At 32.5% G+C, this 14,921-nt stretch overlaps 1 protein-coding gene across 7 annotated transcripts in view; it reads right to left on the reverse strand.

The window, feature by feature from the left end:
• Window positions 1–14,921, reverse strand: part of RAP1GDS1 (Rap1 GTPase-GDP dissociation stimulator 1) — a 155,998-nt gene that overhangs the window by 80,373 nt on the left and 60,704 nt on the right. For all 7 annotated transcript variants that reach the window (XM_061192602.1, XM_061192607.1, XM_061192601.1 and 4 more), the window contains one exon: window positions 13,331–13,456. In XM_061192602.1, coding sequence (XP_061048585.1) covers window positions 13,331–13,456 — 126 coding nt within the window. The remainder of the gene's footprint in view (window positions 1–13,330; window positions 13,457–14,921) is intronic.

Below are 14,921 nucleotides of genomic sequence, written 5' to 3' on the forward strand. Positions count from 1 at the left end.
AACTCTCAGGCCTCAGTTTCCTTATCTGTAAAATATGGCAGGGTTGGATTAGATGACTTCTAAAAGTCCCTTCTTTTAAAAAATTTCAGGAATTCTATGTGGCTTTATTCCCTTAAGCTTGTTCCTTGAATCCACATATTCTATCCAAGTAACATCTGAATATTTTGCTAAACATGAGAGATTATTTAAACTTTTTGAATGTTTATCCCCAAAGTGTATACGAATATAAAGATATAGAAATCGCCCACTTGCCATTTCCTCTTGTATCTCTATTAAGAATCTCAGATTTATTACTGCCACCAACAAAATAAAACAAAACAAAAACAAGCAGCAATAACAACAAAACTCAGAAAAACATAACAAAATAACCTCTGTTCTTTCCTTTATCGGTAAACTACCCCATCCTCTGGTCAGTTGCTCGAGCCCCAAATCTAAGAATCACTCTTGACTTCTCCTTTACTCTTATTCCTGATTCATCCACCACTCTAAGTATTTCTCAAATTCTTCTGATGCCCCTCATCTTCACTACCACAAACCTAATCCAAGTAACCATTATCTCTTGCCTGGACTACTACAAGTCTTATAACTGGCCTCCACGCTTCCATTCCATACTCTTCCATTCTTCTCAACCCACTTTTCATGCAGCTCCAAGAATGATGTTTTAAAAATCTATGACAGATCCCCTTTGACAGCTTCTCATTACTCTGGGATGGCCCACAAGGCTCTCTATGATCTAGGTCTTATTTATTTCTTCCACTTTATTATACAACACTCTCCCTGTTCACTGCATCTCACATACCTTGGTCTCTTTCCTGTGCTTTGACCAAACTAAGTTCTGTCCTCAGCTGGCGCTTTGCAATTGCTATACTTCTCTAAGGAATATTCTTGCCCTTCTCTTTAAATAGCTACTTTATTCTCATTTTTTCAGACTTCAGCTCAGATAAAAACAGAACTTTCTTCACCTTCAGATACTCTCCATTATATCATCTCGTTTATTTCCTTGATACCAATGATCACAATCTGTAAATATCTTCTTTTTGTAGTGTTTACTTGTTTATTATCTATCTCCTCCTGTGCCATACCCACAAAGATAGGGGCTTCTCGCTCTTACTTCCTATGATTCCCAACACATGGCAGCGTGCCCTGAACACAGTGGGCTCTATCAATATTTGTTGATTAAAGTATTTGGTGCATATATATACATGAAATAATACAAAGGCACAGAATGAGAATTTCCTGGGACTTACTCATCATCATTACTAGAAAAAAACGCTCAAATCATATGACCCATGGTGTATGTACTGAGACTTTCTATAAGGAGGAACATAAATACATACCTTCAATGACATAAAGTTATGTTTCTAGTTCTAATCTCACTTAGTAGAGATAGTTTTTTTCCCTATGTCATATAGAAGGCTGATTTAAAAAGAAGAGTTTACAGGTTAAATCTCTGTTAGCTATTTTACTATGATGGCACGTGTCTTTTGATTTGCAATCTTCAGCATCATACGACTAGATTCAAAATAAACATTTTGTAAATGACGAAGAATTATCCCCCAATGTAAAAATTCTAGCCTTTGAATCTACATGGTATAAATGTACTTTCATAATAAATAAATTTTGTAAGTACAATCATTAGTGTATGTGAGCAATATCCTCAAAGGTGGGGGGAGGACAATTATTTTTGGTGCTGAAAAGAAGGTCTTCATACCCAAAAAAGTTGGTAGCCTACAAAAACTATAATTTTATTTGTTATGGGTGCATGAAAAAGAAAAAATAAGTTGGTAGTCATGATGTAAATCATTAGGAGTACTATCATATTTTTGTAAGTCAGACATATTGTCTATTCTGATATACAAGATTATAAAGGATTTTTGTACTCTTCTTAAATATATTGTCTCTTAATTTTGCCTAGCGCTATTTTATTTTTTAGGAGCAGGGTACTGGTAAATAGACATAGCTGCCTTGTTTTTCAAGATAAAGTCAAAACATACTTATGAAATCTACTAGGGAAGAAAATTAACTTCTGATGCTTACATTTTCCCCTATAATTTTGTCAAAATAGGTAATTTCTACTATGTACCTTAGACATATTCAAATATGTTTTAAGCATTCAAATGAAAAATTTAAACCCATCAACATCTTTTCTGAAATTCAGAAAAATAACTTATTCATGATCCAGGTGCAGGTAAAATGCATGAAAGACTAGATATAAAAGCAAAAGCTATAAATATTACACCAGTGAAATTACAAAAATGAGTCATGAAGAAAAAAAACATCATGACCGTGAAATACCCGTATATCAAAAGGAAACATAAAGCTTGCAATTTGGTGGCACAGTATTATATTCAGGTTCAAAATTTGCCTTTATTTAATGGGGGATAATTTCAAATATACTTATATATTTACATTTATAATGCAGGATCAGGAGAGGAAAGCACTAGTTCCACAGATGCAGTTTAAAATTAGGTCACAGCACGGCATCTGATGGACAGCTTTGGCGTGCCTACTGATATCAGTATTAATTTATATAGACCAATAGATTTCTCACATCAGTCAAAATTGTTGACAACTCTAATTTTTTTAAAAAGCCTTTATATAATAATAGAGCATCCGTAAGTCACACTGCATTTGCTAAAGAAATCACTGAAGTTACTCTATTTACCAGGTTTTTATATTTCTACATTACAGTAAGTCCCCTATATATGAACGAGTTCTGTTCTGAGAGTGCGTTCATAGGTCCAATTTGTTTGTAAGTCCAAGAAAGTTAGTCTAGGTACCCAACTAACACAATCGAATATATAGTACTGTACTGTAATAGGTTTATAATACTTTTCACACAAATAATACATAGAAAACAAACACACACAAAAAATAAAGAAAACATTTTTAATCTTACAGTATAGTACCTTGAAAAGTACAGTAGTACAGTACAACAGCTGGCATACAGGGGCTGGTATCGAGTGAACAGGCAAGAAGAGTTACTGACTGGAGGAGGGAGGGAGGTGGGAGATGGCAGAGCTGAAGGATCGTCAGCAATAGGAGACGGAAAGCAAACTGCAGTTTCACACCTGATGTTGATGAAATGCAAGTTCGCATCTTTGAAAGTTTGCAGCTTGAAGGTTCATATGTAGGGGACTTACTGTATCAGCAAAAGACTGAATATCTGTATTTTATAAACAAATTATTAATTAAACTCAGTTATTTCATAAAATTACCTTAAATGACTTCTGAACAGCATTCAGGTAACAATGTAAATAATTTACTGCTCCAATTTATTAGTCTAATTGCTCAAGATCAAAATTAAATTTTATTCCAATTATTTTAAATGAGATGCTTTTGTATCAAACTATTTCATACTTTAAAAAAACTACCCTAGACGATGTATACATATTTGCATGTGTGCTCACATGTGTATGTAGTAATGATTTAGAATTTAACTTAAACTGATAATAGCACCGTTTCTCAAAAGGTACATTATTCCACTCAGCAAGAAGAATGTGAATTATTCACCTTTAAATAGTATTTATCTTTTATATTCCTTCCCAACCAAGGGAAAGACTCCCGACACGCAGTAGGGATAACTTTGATTAAAAATAGAGAAAGTTTTCAGTACTTTAGCTTGGTTACAAAGAAGAAAAATAGAAAAATTAAAACAGAACACAATTAAGAGCAGAGGATACTATGTATTGACAGGGTTTCAATAAGCAGACTAGACATTTTACGTTTAATGTGTCTATACATAGACTTTATCTTTAACAGGTGAAATTAGGATAGTAAAGGTCTGGGAAAAAAACAGATTTCAATAGCAAAAACAAACAAAAAATCTTACTTTTGCAGAACTTCATAATTAGACTTTCCCTACCCCTTTTAAGACTTGTTAATCAGGAAAGGGAAATTCCAAACGCCATTTAGGCTTTGACACAGAGGAGAGGAGAGAATCTGGTATCCAAGGGACACACACAAAAAATTTAATTTGGCAACCATATATGACTTCTTACTGAGTTCAAAAAAAAAAAAAATCATCTAATACTTTTGCCATGTGCAATGCTCCCTCACATGTTGCCTCTACTTTCCTATCTATTAAAATTGATCACAACTACCTGTAAACTATTAGTCCATCTCTTTAACAAGGCATTAGCTTTTTTATAACATGGTATGTGGGAACTAATCAAGCACTGGAAAAAAGCAGCTAAATATATAATGTGTTCTTTGCCATACAAGTTTTATGAAGGTAAAAATTTATAGACTGTTAGATTTTTAAATACCATTTTAATAAACAAAAGGTATCTGAATGTAATATGAAGCACAAAAATGGAAAAATCATAGTTCCTCAAAGTATAAACTATCTGAAGGGTTACTAAATATTTAACATTGCTTAAACCTGGTACAGTACTTTGCAAGAACCAACCAGATTAATGACAATCAATCCAATCTCACTTCAAAATTCAATTTCATTCTCTCTGCCCCAGTTAGTATTTACCGTATCATACCTGGGTCTACTATAATGGCTTTTTGATATCTCTGCCTCACTTCTCCTCCCTTTCCAATACAAACTGAATCCCTCTATGGAACTGAAAATACCAATTTCAAGTTTTCTTCCAGTGGCTCTTCCCTGTCCACACATTCCAGCACAAAAACAACTCCTTAGCCGACATACATTGTAAGTGCACAACACAAATCGATAAATGAATGCAAAATCAAGATCTCTACCTACAGTAAACCTTCACTACCATTTGGTTACCTAAAAATCATATCCTTATGACTGCTTATAATATGCCTCACAGCCCCAACTCTGATCCCTTCCCCACACCAAAGCTTCTTACCGTCACTTTGCAACTGACTTCTATTTAACAATGAGCTTGACTTCTACTTTACTGGGAAGATGAAGGCCAAGCCAGAAGCACTCTTTTTGACTGCTCTCTGTACTACTGTAAATTGTTTTTTTATAGTTTCACCTATCTTGTTATTTTTCTCTAAGGAAGAATGTCCCTTCCCATTCTAACACCAAAGATTTCATTTCTTCTTTTTACATCTAGGATCTTTGTGCCTCAATCATTTACTCCAGGAAATTTACTCTGTCCTTGTCCACAGGGTCCTAGCCCAACAAATAAGTTCCTGTTTCCACTACTCTAATTACTTTCACAATGCTGCCCTTCCCACAAACCGCTTCTGTCTCTTCTCATTCAATTTCTAGAAAGTTAATACCCTCTTTTCATTTCCTCATTACTCACCATAGCCCTTGAAATTCTATTTCTTTCTCCACAAGACTTGACTTAGAGATTTTTTTAAAACATGAATGTCTGTTAATCAAATGATCGAAATTCAGTATTTTTCTTGGCAGTACTTGACAGTGTTTATCACCCAACTCTTTGGAATCCATGACAAGAAAATTGTTTTCCTCGAATCTTTCAGTGCTTCTTCATAAGCTCCTTCCTTTCTTCTACACGCAAAATGTGGCTGTTTTCCTCACGCTTTCCTTTAAACATTTCTTCTATTCCCATGGGTCAACCATCACTTTTAAGTGCATGAATCTCAAAGCTCTGTCACCTGAATGTGGCAACAGCACCTCAAATTCAACATGCCTCCAAACATATCTACCTGGTTGAGATCTATTTCTGTTGTTGATATTATCCAGATCTGAATTTTGGACTCATGGACTCCTTTCTCTTACCTGATACTTTCTTGGATTCTTACACACACACACACACACACACACACCCTCTCCTCCTTTCTATTCTCTCTTTTATTCTTCAAGCTTGAAAAGAAACAGTAACCTTCTAACTGGTTATTTTTCATCTAGTCCACTGTCCAATGGTTTTTAAGTAGGAATGTGCATTAGAATCATCTAGGGAGTGTTTGCAGAATATAGATGATATGTTAGATTCTAGTCTCAGAGATTCTGATTTACTGGTTCTAGGGTGTGGCCAAGAAAATGTATGTTGAAAAAGTCCACTAAGTGTTTCAGATACATACTTCTTGTTAAGGGCAACTGCTTATCTTATAATGTACATCTCTTTCAAATTAACTTTTTCTATGGGATCGATTTGCACATTTAACTCTTGCTCAAATACCTCCAATGGCTCCCCACTGTACTAGCCCTTCTCCAATATGGGTTCCAGACATATCTCTCTACTATATTATCTACCTTTTAAAATGCTTTTCTGTGCTCCTGAACAATCTCCTAATCCTTTCTCCACATGTCCAGATACTATGCAGATTGACTGCTTCCTCCTCTATTAACACCACTGGAAGGGCTCAAACACAAATGAGCTCCCTCCTAGATCTCTATTGTGTATCCTCTTACAGCACCATCACTGTGTCCTATTTTACACATTGATATACATGCTTCATTACCTTGAATGCACTATAAACTCTTTAAACACAGGAGACACACTTGGACAATTAAACAGAAGTGATTACCAGCAAAACCATTTCCCCCCTCACATTATTTGCATTGGTTTTTCCAGAACAAAGGTAAATTATAAACTACTTACAGGCTGATCCTGACTCACCAGAAATCTCACCTGAAGTAGAGGCTTGTGGCCCAACACAGAAATCCTCCCGAGACTAGGAGTGCTAATGCCTAACCTATCCCTACAGGATGCATAGAAGGCAGAACCTACTGATTACCTATTCTGATCAAGGTCCCAAAAGTATGAACTGTCTCTCCCTAAATTTTATTTTAGGGCTGTCAATTTTTTTGTTTATTTTTTTCCCTTAAAGTCAAATTTGGAGGGAGAAAAAATTAGAGGCAGTTTTGTCCTCCACTTTAATTATACAAATCCAATAAAAAGAAAATTATTGTTGTAGGTCATACTTTAAATGTTTATATGTACGTGTATATGTATATAAGTTTGTAATTATGTTATATACATTTATTCTTCCCACTCCCTCAAGTAGGGCTGATAGAAACAAGGTCATTTCCCAGAGATTATATGTATGCCTCTTAGAAATGTGGAGTTTTTTAAAGTTTTAATTTTGAAATTAGAGACTCACAGAAAGTTGCAAAAAAAAAAAAAAAAAATTAGTACAGACAGGTGCTATGTACCCTCCAAACAGCTTGCTCCAAGGGTAACATTTACATAACTCTAATACAATATACCAACAGGAAAGTGACAATCTACAGACCTTGTTTAGATTTCATCAGTTTTTATATGCATTTGTGTATGTGTGTGGGCATGTATAGTTCAAAGCAATTTTATCATGTGTATAGATTCATGTAATTGTGGTAGTTTTAAATATTCACTATCGTGTAAATCAAATTTTATCAAATCGATAACTGGCTTAAAAATCAAAGATAATTATATTTTTTGGTCTCAGAAAATAGAACTTGGATACATTACACAACACAGAAATTGAGCAGGTATAACGAATGCAAAGTAGAACTGTATTTTGGTTTAAAATAAACTAGGAAATATATTCACGTCAAAACTTCTTGAAAATTTTAAGTTGTATGCTTGAATCAAGTTCAACTACCAAAAAACAACACATTTGGGTTATGTTGTCCAAATAGAACTACGTTTGCTAAAGTACTCCGTATTATTTCTTGGATTCTGTTAAAGACGTGGTATAAGAAACAATCATATGGAGACTATTTGAGCAATTTTTTAGAACCGTTATTGAAGATACTGTCTAATGCAAACCAATATCTTTTGCATATTTTAAGAGGAATGTATACAGAATCATCTAAGAAGCTAATGATATCCTGATGATGAATCTCTTCTAGAATTTGTCTCAACAGTTTTTTGTTTAACTGAAGAGCTAGAAAATTTCTCCTTAGCATAAAATAAAAATTACACAGCATATCAAGTTTTTCACCTTGGCAACTGAGATGCTCAAATTAAATTAGTGCTCATTATGGTAAGTATATTATCCCTGACTCTTACTAGATTTATCTTTGCCTCTCCTTATATGGCTTCTGTCCTTTATACTTTTAAAAAAAATATCCTGAGTATATTAGTGTATGCATTGCATTATGTCACAGCATACTTTTTAGAAACAATAATGTTATGGAATGAATGTTGTGTCTCCCTAAAATTCATATGTTGATATTCTAACCCCTGATGTTATGACATTAGAAGGTAATTAGGTCATGCAGGTAGAACCCTCAATGAAGAGACAGGACAGCTTGCTTCCTCTAGCTCTCCTCTCTCTGTGAAGATATAGTAAGAAGGCCGTGGGCAAACAAGGAGTGTCCTCACCAGATACTGAATCTACTACTGCTTTGATCTGGGGTGGATTTCCCAGCCTCCAAAACTGTGAGAAATAAATGTTGGTTGTTTAAGCCACTCAGTCTATGGTATTTTAATATAGCAGCCCAAACTGAGTAAGACAAATGATCATACATAAATGCTACGTATTTCCTTTGCCTAGCAGTTCATAATTTATATTGTACATCTATATATAAACCTTATTTAATCCATACAACAGCCCACTTTTCCAATGAGGAAACTAAAATTCAGAAAGATTAAATGATAACTTAGTAAATGGTAGATCTGGAAATCTTATCAATCTGTAATATTTGCCTTCCAGAGAGCATACTAAAATTTTACTTATTTATAATTTTATTAATTTAAAAATAAACTATATTTTATAAGCAATGCACTATTTGCTTAATTTCTAAAAAATGGCTCCAAATACTACTCCCATCACCCATTTATTTTCATTCTGATCAAAAACCACATATTTAGTGTATACTCTGTAATTGTCCATAAGTTGTGTTCCTTTGTGCATTTTATTTTCTCCACCATATTAAAAGCTCTTTAATGGCATGAACCTTTTATAGACCTTATGATAGTGTTACAAAACAACATCTATTTCCAACTACTATATATGTAGGAAATCTTTACAACAGAGGATTTTCATGTGATAATAGCCATATTTACTGTCTCTAAAAGCAGTTGCATACAGTTGTTTATTCTTATATACATGATGTACTCTGATAATAAATTTATTAAAAAATACAACAGATTGATTAGTAAAAGCTGAAGAATCTTATTTTTATACTTATTGGTTGATAATTCTATTCTACTCTAAAATTGAATACTAAAAAAAGTAGGACAAATCTATAGACCTGCAAACTCTTTAATAACATAATCAAACACTTAACGTAATTTATATCACTGAAACAAACATTTTAAATGTAAGATATAAATAGTTCTGTGTTTAATATAACTGCTGCAAACATATTCTGACTACTTAGGCAATTTCAAAGCATGTCTGTATTATTCTTATCTAACCAACTTACATTATGAAATATTATAGAATTATTGCTAATTCTTTTTCAGCGTTTGCAGTCAGAATAATAAATTTTTACTTCATCCCCTACATTAAAAATAGTGTAGCACAGTTAGAATCACTAATATATAAATAGGTCCATGTATGTACTTGGGCATCGTTTCATTTTTACACTTCTTGAAGTCATTGAAATAAACAATATTTAGTTTACCTCATAAACAATGGCTTTGGCAAGCCTGATTACCACCTCATTTTGGTAGATTTATTTCTTCATCAGTGAGCAAGAATTCAATTTTCTTCATGTATTCAATTCAATATCATGTAAGACAGCATGTCATACAAGCTTCTTAAGTGTGCATCTTTCTAATAATAGGACTAATTATATAATCAAAAGCACTAATTTCATTTCTGTAAAGAGGTATATTTGTTTAATTTTAATATGTATTCATTTGAATTCTATATTATTCTTTCTCTGGTATACAAAAAGGCACAAATATTTAATTTCATGCAATCATTTTCTTTTAGCCTCTACTAAAAGACTTTTAACCAGTATTTCCAATATCAATTATTTCCTGACCTCAAGCAGTACCATCTACAAACAGAGAAAGCTCAGTCTCCAGTCACCAATTTACCCCTATGAATTATAAACATGGGGTGGGAATTTAACATGAAGCTCTTCAATACTATAAGACCATTTAATTATATAAGCAATTTTAAATGTGCACAGTTATATAAACAAAACTAATCATTAAAAGAAGAGAATACCACAAAGATGGCCAGGTAAGGAGAAAAAGGGGCTCATTTTTTTCCATAGCACCTTTGAGAGAAATGTGTAATTAAACAGGCCAAATGTATGCACTGCTGAGATGTAATACTACTTTATCTAAAATCATATCCCCTAGCATATCCCATCACAGCTTTGCTGACTTCTTTCCAAATTGAAATATAATTTTTCTCTCTTCTTTGATCTAAAAGATGTCAAACTTCTTATAAAAAGAAGTATTTTGGCGAAGTTAAAGGGCAAAGAGTTAAAACGTTGCTTATATCAGAAGTCTGGATACTTCGAAAGAGAAATCCATAAATGCCTTGGCAGCTCTCTGGAAGCACAGAAAAAAGACCAGGCATTTTAAATGAAAACTGTTCCCACTCGCTGATACTTTCATCTCTATATGCAAGAGAGAGACTGGGTGGGATTCAAAAAGTTCATCAGCAACAAAGCCTCATCCTGTCCCATTTAGCAGTTATATCAGTCTATTACCTGATGTTAGGATATATAAGACAGTTTCCTTCCATTAGGAAGAGTTCCCTAAAATGGGTACTGTCAAAGCTGGGAAATCTGAAATCTGACCTACTTTTTTCAAAAGATTTCCATGAATTTTGTGGTAAGTGTAATTCTTTTTACAGTTAGAGCTCTCCTTTCAAAAAGAACTGTTAACTGAAATATGCTGGCAAATTGCCTTACGTTTTAAGTATCAAAATAAAAATCTATAAAATATGCACAAATTTCTCACATTTTTATCTCTAATACTGAATTCCCATGCTACTTTATGTATACATTGACTTTACTATCTGTTGTAAGCCCAATAAAATTCTGAATAAACCCACACTAAAAAATTATTCATTTGGAATACATTTATAAAACAAGAATAAACTGATTAGTCCTATGGGTAAGTTTGATAAAATACAAACGTGAATTTTAAAACACATGTTATCTGTAAGAAGAAGATTCCTTGTATTTACAAGGCTGTCATTTATAGTTTTCTATTCTCCCTTTAGGAATGAAGTATTACATTCTTAAGAGGGAAGAAGGTTAATTAATTAATTAAAATAGAAGTTATTCAATATTTTTTAAAGAGAGAAATCTAATTTCTGGGTTCTTTCAAACTCCTGCTTGTCATAAAATGTCACTGCATTTCAAGTAAATTAAAAAATCAACCACACAGCATCACATTTATAGACTTTGATATCATTCTTGTAATTAAAATAAAGGTGCTGTACTCTTCCTACAACTATTCTGGAGAAATCACTGATAAATTGACATAGATTTAATTTCAAATAAAAGGATAAGAAAGCATACAGTATTATGGAAATTATATGCTTAAGACAGCATGGCACAATGAACACATTTTTACCACATGATTTATAGTAATAAATCACTTCTTATATTTATTCATTTTTAAGATTACTAACTTCATTTTCCTTAAACAAGGTTTAAAAGTATAAAAAGTCTGTATTCACTATGCTTAATTTTCTATTTAACTATAATTTTCATTGAATTGAATGAGAATAAAGTGGTTATAAATATTCACAAATAAATGAAACAAAAAATTAACTTCATAGCCTAAAGCATATCCACAGACTTTATACTGTATACCTCATAAGAACAGAGTAAACGGATATGATAAACAGCATAATAATGGACTTCAGTTTCATCAAAATGATAATCTTATTAACTAGACATTTATTACCCTAACTTCAAGATTCTTTAGTGTATACAGGAAATAAAATTACTCTGTGCCCATAAAAATCATAGCAAGATGAGACAATAGATCACTATGGGTATTTCTTCCATTGTGCCAATATTAAGTGAAACTCTAGGACAAAAGTACTCAAAACAGATAATTCCTATGATGTTCAAACAATGCATAAGTCAAGAATATCTAAACTGAACAAAGATTAAAGAATATTTTTGATAGCTTTAAATTCTAGTAATAAACACAGAAGATAAAAATAAAAAGAGTAACGATTATACTCTCCAAATACTTGCCATCAATCTTTGCCTATTACTCTGCAGAGGTCTATTAAATATACATTGTTAAAATTAATCATATAAAATACACAGTCATTCTTGAAAGCTAACGTTAGAAGCTATAGTGTTTAATAAAAATCCTAAATATGAAAATGCAAGTTATAAACATAAAGCACTAGGATTTTATAAACAAAGCTAATACCCTAGGATAGTAAGAATTGGAATGAAGGCACAGATAGGTAAATTTATAAGCAGCATTAGGGACTGAAATTCTCCAATTAAAATTCACATTAAAAGACATCCCGTGCCCTCAGATATAATATATAATATTCCAGAAAAAGGAAAGAATAAATGAGGCTAGTCTTACCACTACTGCTACAGAGAAGTTATAACTGAAAGCTGTAGTTTCAATCTTTTTTCTGCTTCTTTCTTTTATCATAAATAAATATGTTTATGACTTTATTTTCTGTCTGGCTTATATGCACAAATCACTTTTTGAAACACTGTGTATTATAAAGGAGCTATCTATGATTTTTGTACATAAACTCAATGGGGAAAATAAACAATAAAAGTTATCCTAGTTGTACAAATAGAACTAAATTCCTAGGAGACTTTAAAGGTGAATGTTAAAAAATGTGTTTTTTCTCAGAAATCTAAGGAAAATCAGGATAAGCCTAATTAAATTGAATATACTCAAGATTTTTTTCTGTATTTTGTTTGCATATACGTGGGAAGGAAAAGTAGAAAATGTAAAAATTTTGCAATATCTATACCCATACCCAAGTTCTTCCTTTCTCTTTGCCTAGTAGGAACAGTATATTATATAAAGTGGTGAGGATGACAATGACATTATGACAAATAGGAATGGAGTCAATGCAAGATGCAATAGGCCAATCTAGCTCTTGAGAAGATAATGGTTTTTATGAATGGCTTTACTGAATTGCAAGTAATTAAAAATGTATTTGGACAGACTTAGAAACTAAAAAATGTGTTCAGAAGTATTCTCATGCAGAGATGGTACTTCAATAAAACCTAATTGAAAAGATATATTTTTTTCCTAAAATTAAAAGCTCCAATTCTTAGAAAATGACTTATTTTCCTCTGAAAATATCATTTGTGATATCAGAGAAAAAGGATTCATTTCAGATAAGTCTTAGTTAAAAGAATACTATGGCCTGAATTTCCATCGATTCAGCTACATAAGCAGAGCTAAGTCATACTGGCTAACATTAATGTCTTAGCCTAGAAAAGACAGTGCTAACACTAAAAGCAGAATTATTATGAAAATCATAATTCTTAAACAAAAGTTTATAAGTGTACCATTGCTATTTCAACACTTACGGCTATCGTAACATATGTTTCCTAGAGCCCTGCCAGTTTGAAGCAGCACTTCCTGGTCTTTGCTATTTAGCAGCTGCACCAGTGGTGAAATCAATCCTGCATCCACACATGGAATTCGCATAAATTCTGAAAAGAAGAACATATTTAATTAAAAATATAAAGATTCTCAATTACATAAAAAACCTCCCTTAATAAAATAAATATCTAATATTAAAATGTTTAAGATGGCTTACTATCCGAAGAGTACATTTCTGTCTAAAAGTATCATTACAACCCTACTAAATACTTCATGAAATAAGTACACAAAAATGAGTGGGGTCATATTTTTCTTTGCTGATAGTCTCTACCATAAACCAAAAGAATTTTTCATTAACTTTCATTATACCTAATTTATCACTATCTTCTTATACCTGGATGTTATAAGAGGAGGAGGGGGGGAGGGGGGAGGGAGGGGGGAGGAGGAGGAGGAGGGGAATAAGATGTAAAGGTTTTGTTTGCTTTTACACATTTTCAACTTCAGTTATCAGCACTGTAGACACATAATAGTACCTAGTTTCAGAAATTTGTTGTTGTTGTTGTTATTATTATTATTATTATTAGACACTCTGAGAGTACAGTTCTAAAAAGGAAGAAATATTCACAGATACTTCCTCTTTTACTTATTTTTCCTTTGCCTCAAATCCACCTTAAATCTGTTATATAGGGGAATACTTTATTTAAAAGATACCAAAATCTTTTACTGCAATTTATGGTCATAGCTATGTTCCCACATTAAACTCGCCCCTGGAACTTCTTACTAATACTCTGGATTTTGAACATCAGCACATAGTCAGGTATGTTAATTTTTAGAGAGTTCTTTTTGTATGTACAAATTTAACCATAATTATATTTTATAATTACTCCAAATCTAACAAGTATATGCTAATAGTTCTCTTCTATTATTATATAACGTGCACAGCAGAGTGACGATGAACAGATCAACTTCCAATTTCTTTTTTTCTATGGTTCACACAATCTTCTTTCATTGTCAAGTTTCTAACCAGAAGAAATATAAGGCCAGTTAATATCTCTGTTGGGTCATGTTGCCTTTCTGAAGACATTTATTTAAAAAAAAAGACTCTAATCCACTTTCTCAGCCAGTCACTGAAAAAAAAACCAATGTGGTGATTAAGCAGTAAACAACCATTTAAACGGATCCCGTTTATTTTAACCAGTAGGGATTAGTGGCATGCCTTTAACAAGCCTCTGATTAAAAGTATAAATGCTATAAATTATGTCTTTAAAACACAGTTGTCATCTGCTAGAGTGTAACTAGAAGCAACCTCTAGCAGCAGAGTTATCATGCAACTGTGACCAAGTATTACGAGGACTGATACTATTAAGTAATCAGATCATATAGGAATGGCAATCCATTGCAAAAAAAAATCTATTCAAAATTTCTCAATCTATGTTATGTGTGTGTGTGCTCATTCTTAAGAAAAAAAGTTTTAAGATAAAAATTGATTTCTGGAAACTATACTGTGTTTCTAATGAGGTTAAAAATAAATTACTTGATCTTAAAAATCAAGCTGCTTTGCATCTAAGAAGATTT

This window comes from Eubalaena glacialis, chromosome 5, assembly GCF_028564815.1.
Source record: "Eubalaena glacialis isolate mEubGla1 chromosome 5, mEubGla1.1.hap2.+ XY, whole genome shotgun sequence".
Classification (NCBI taxonomy): Eukaryota; Metazoa; Chordata; class Mammalia; order Artiodactyla; family Balaenidae; genus Eubalaena; species Eubalaena glacialis.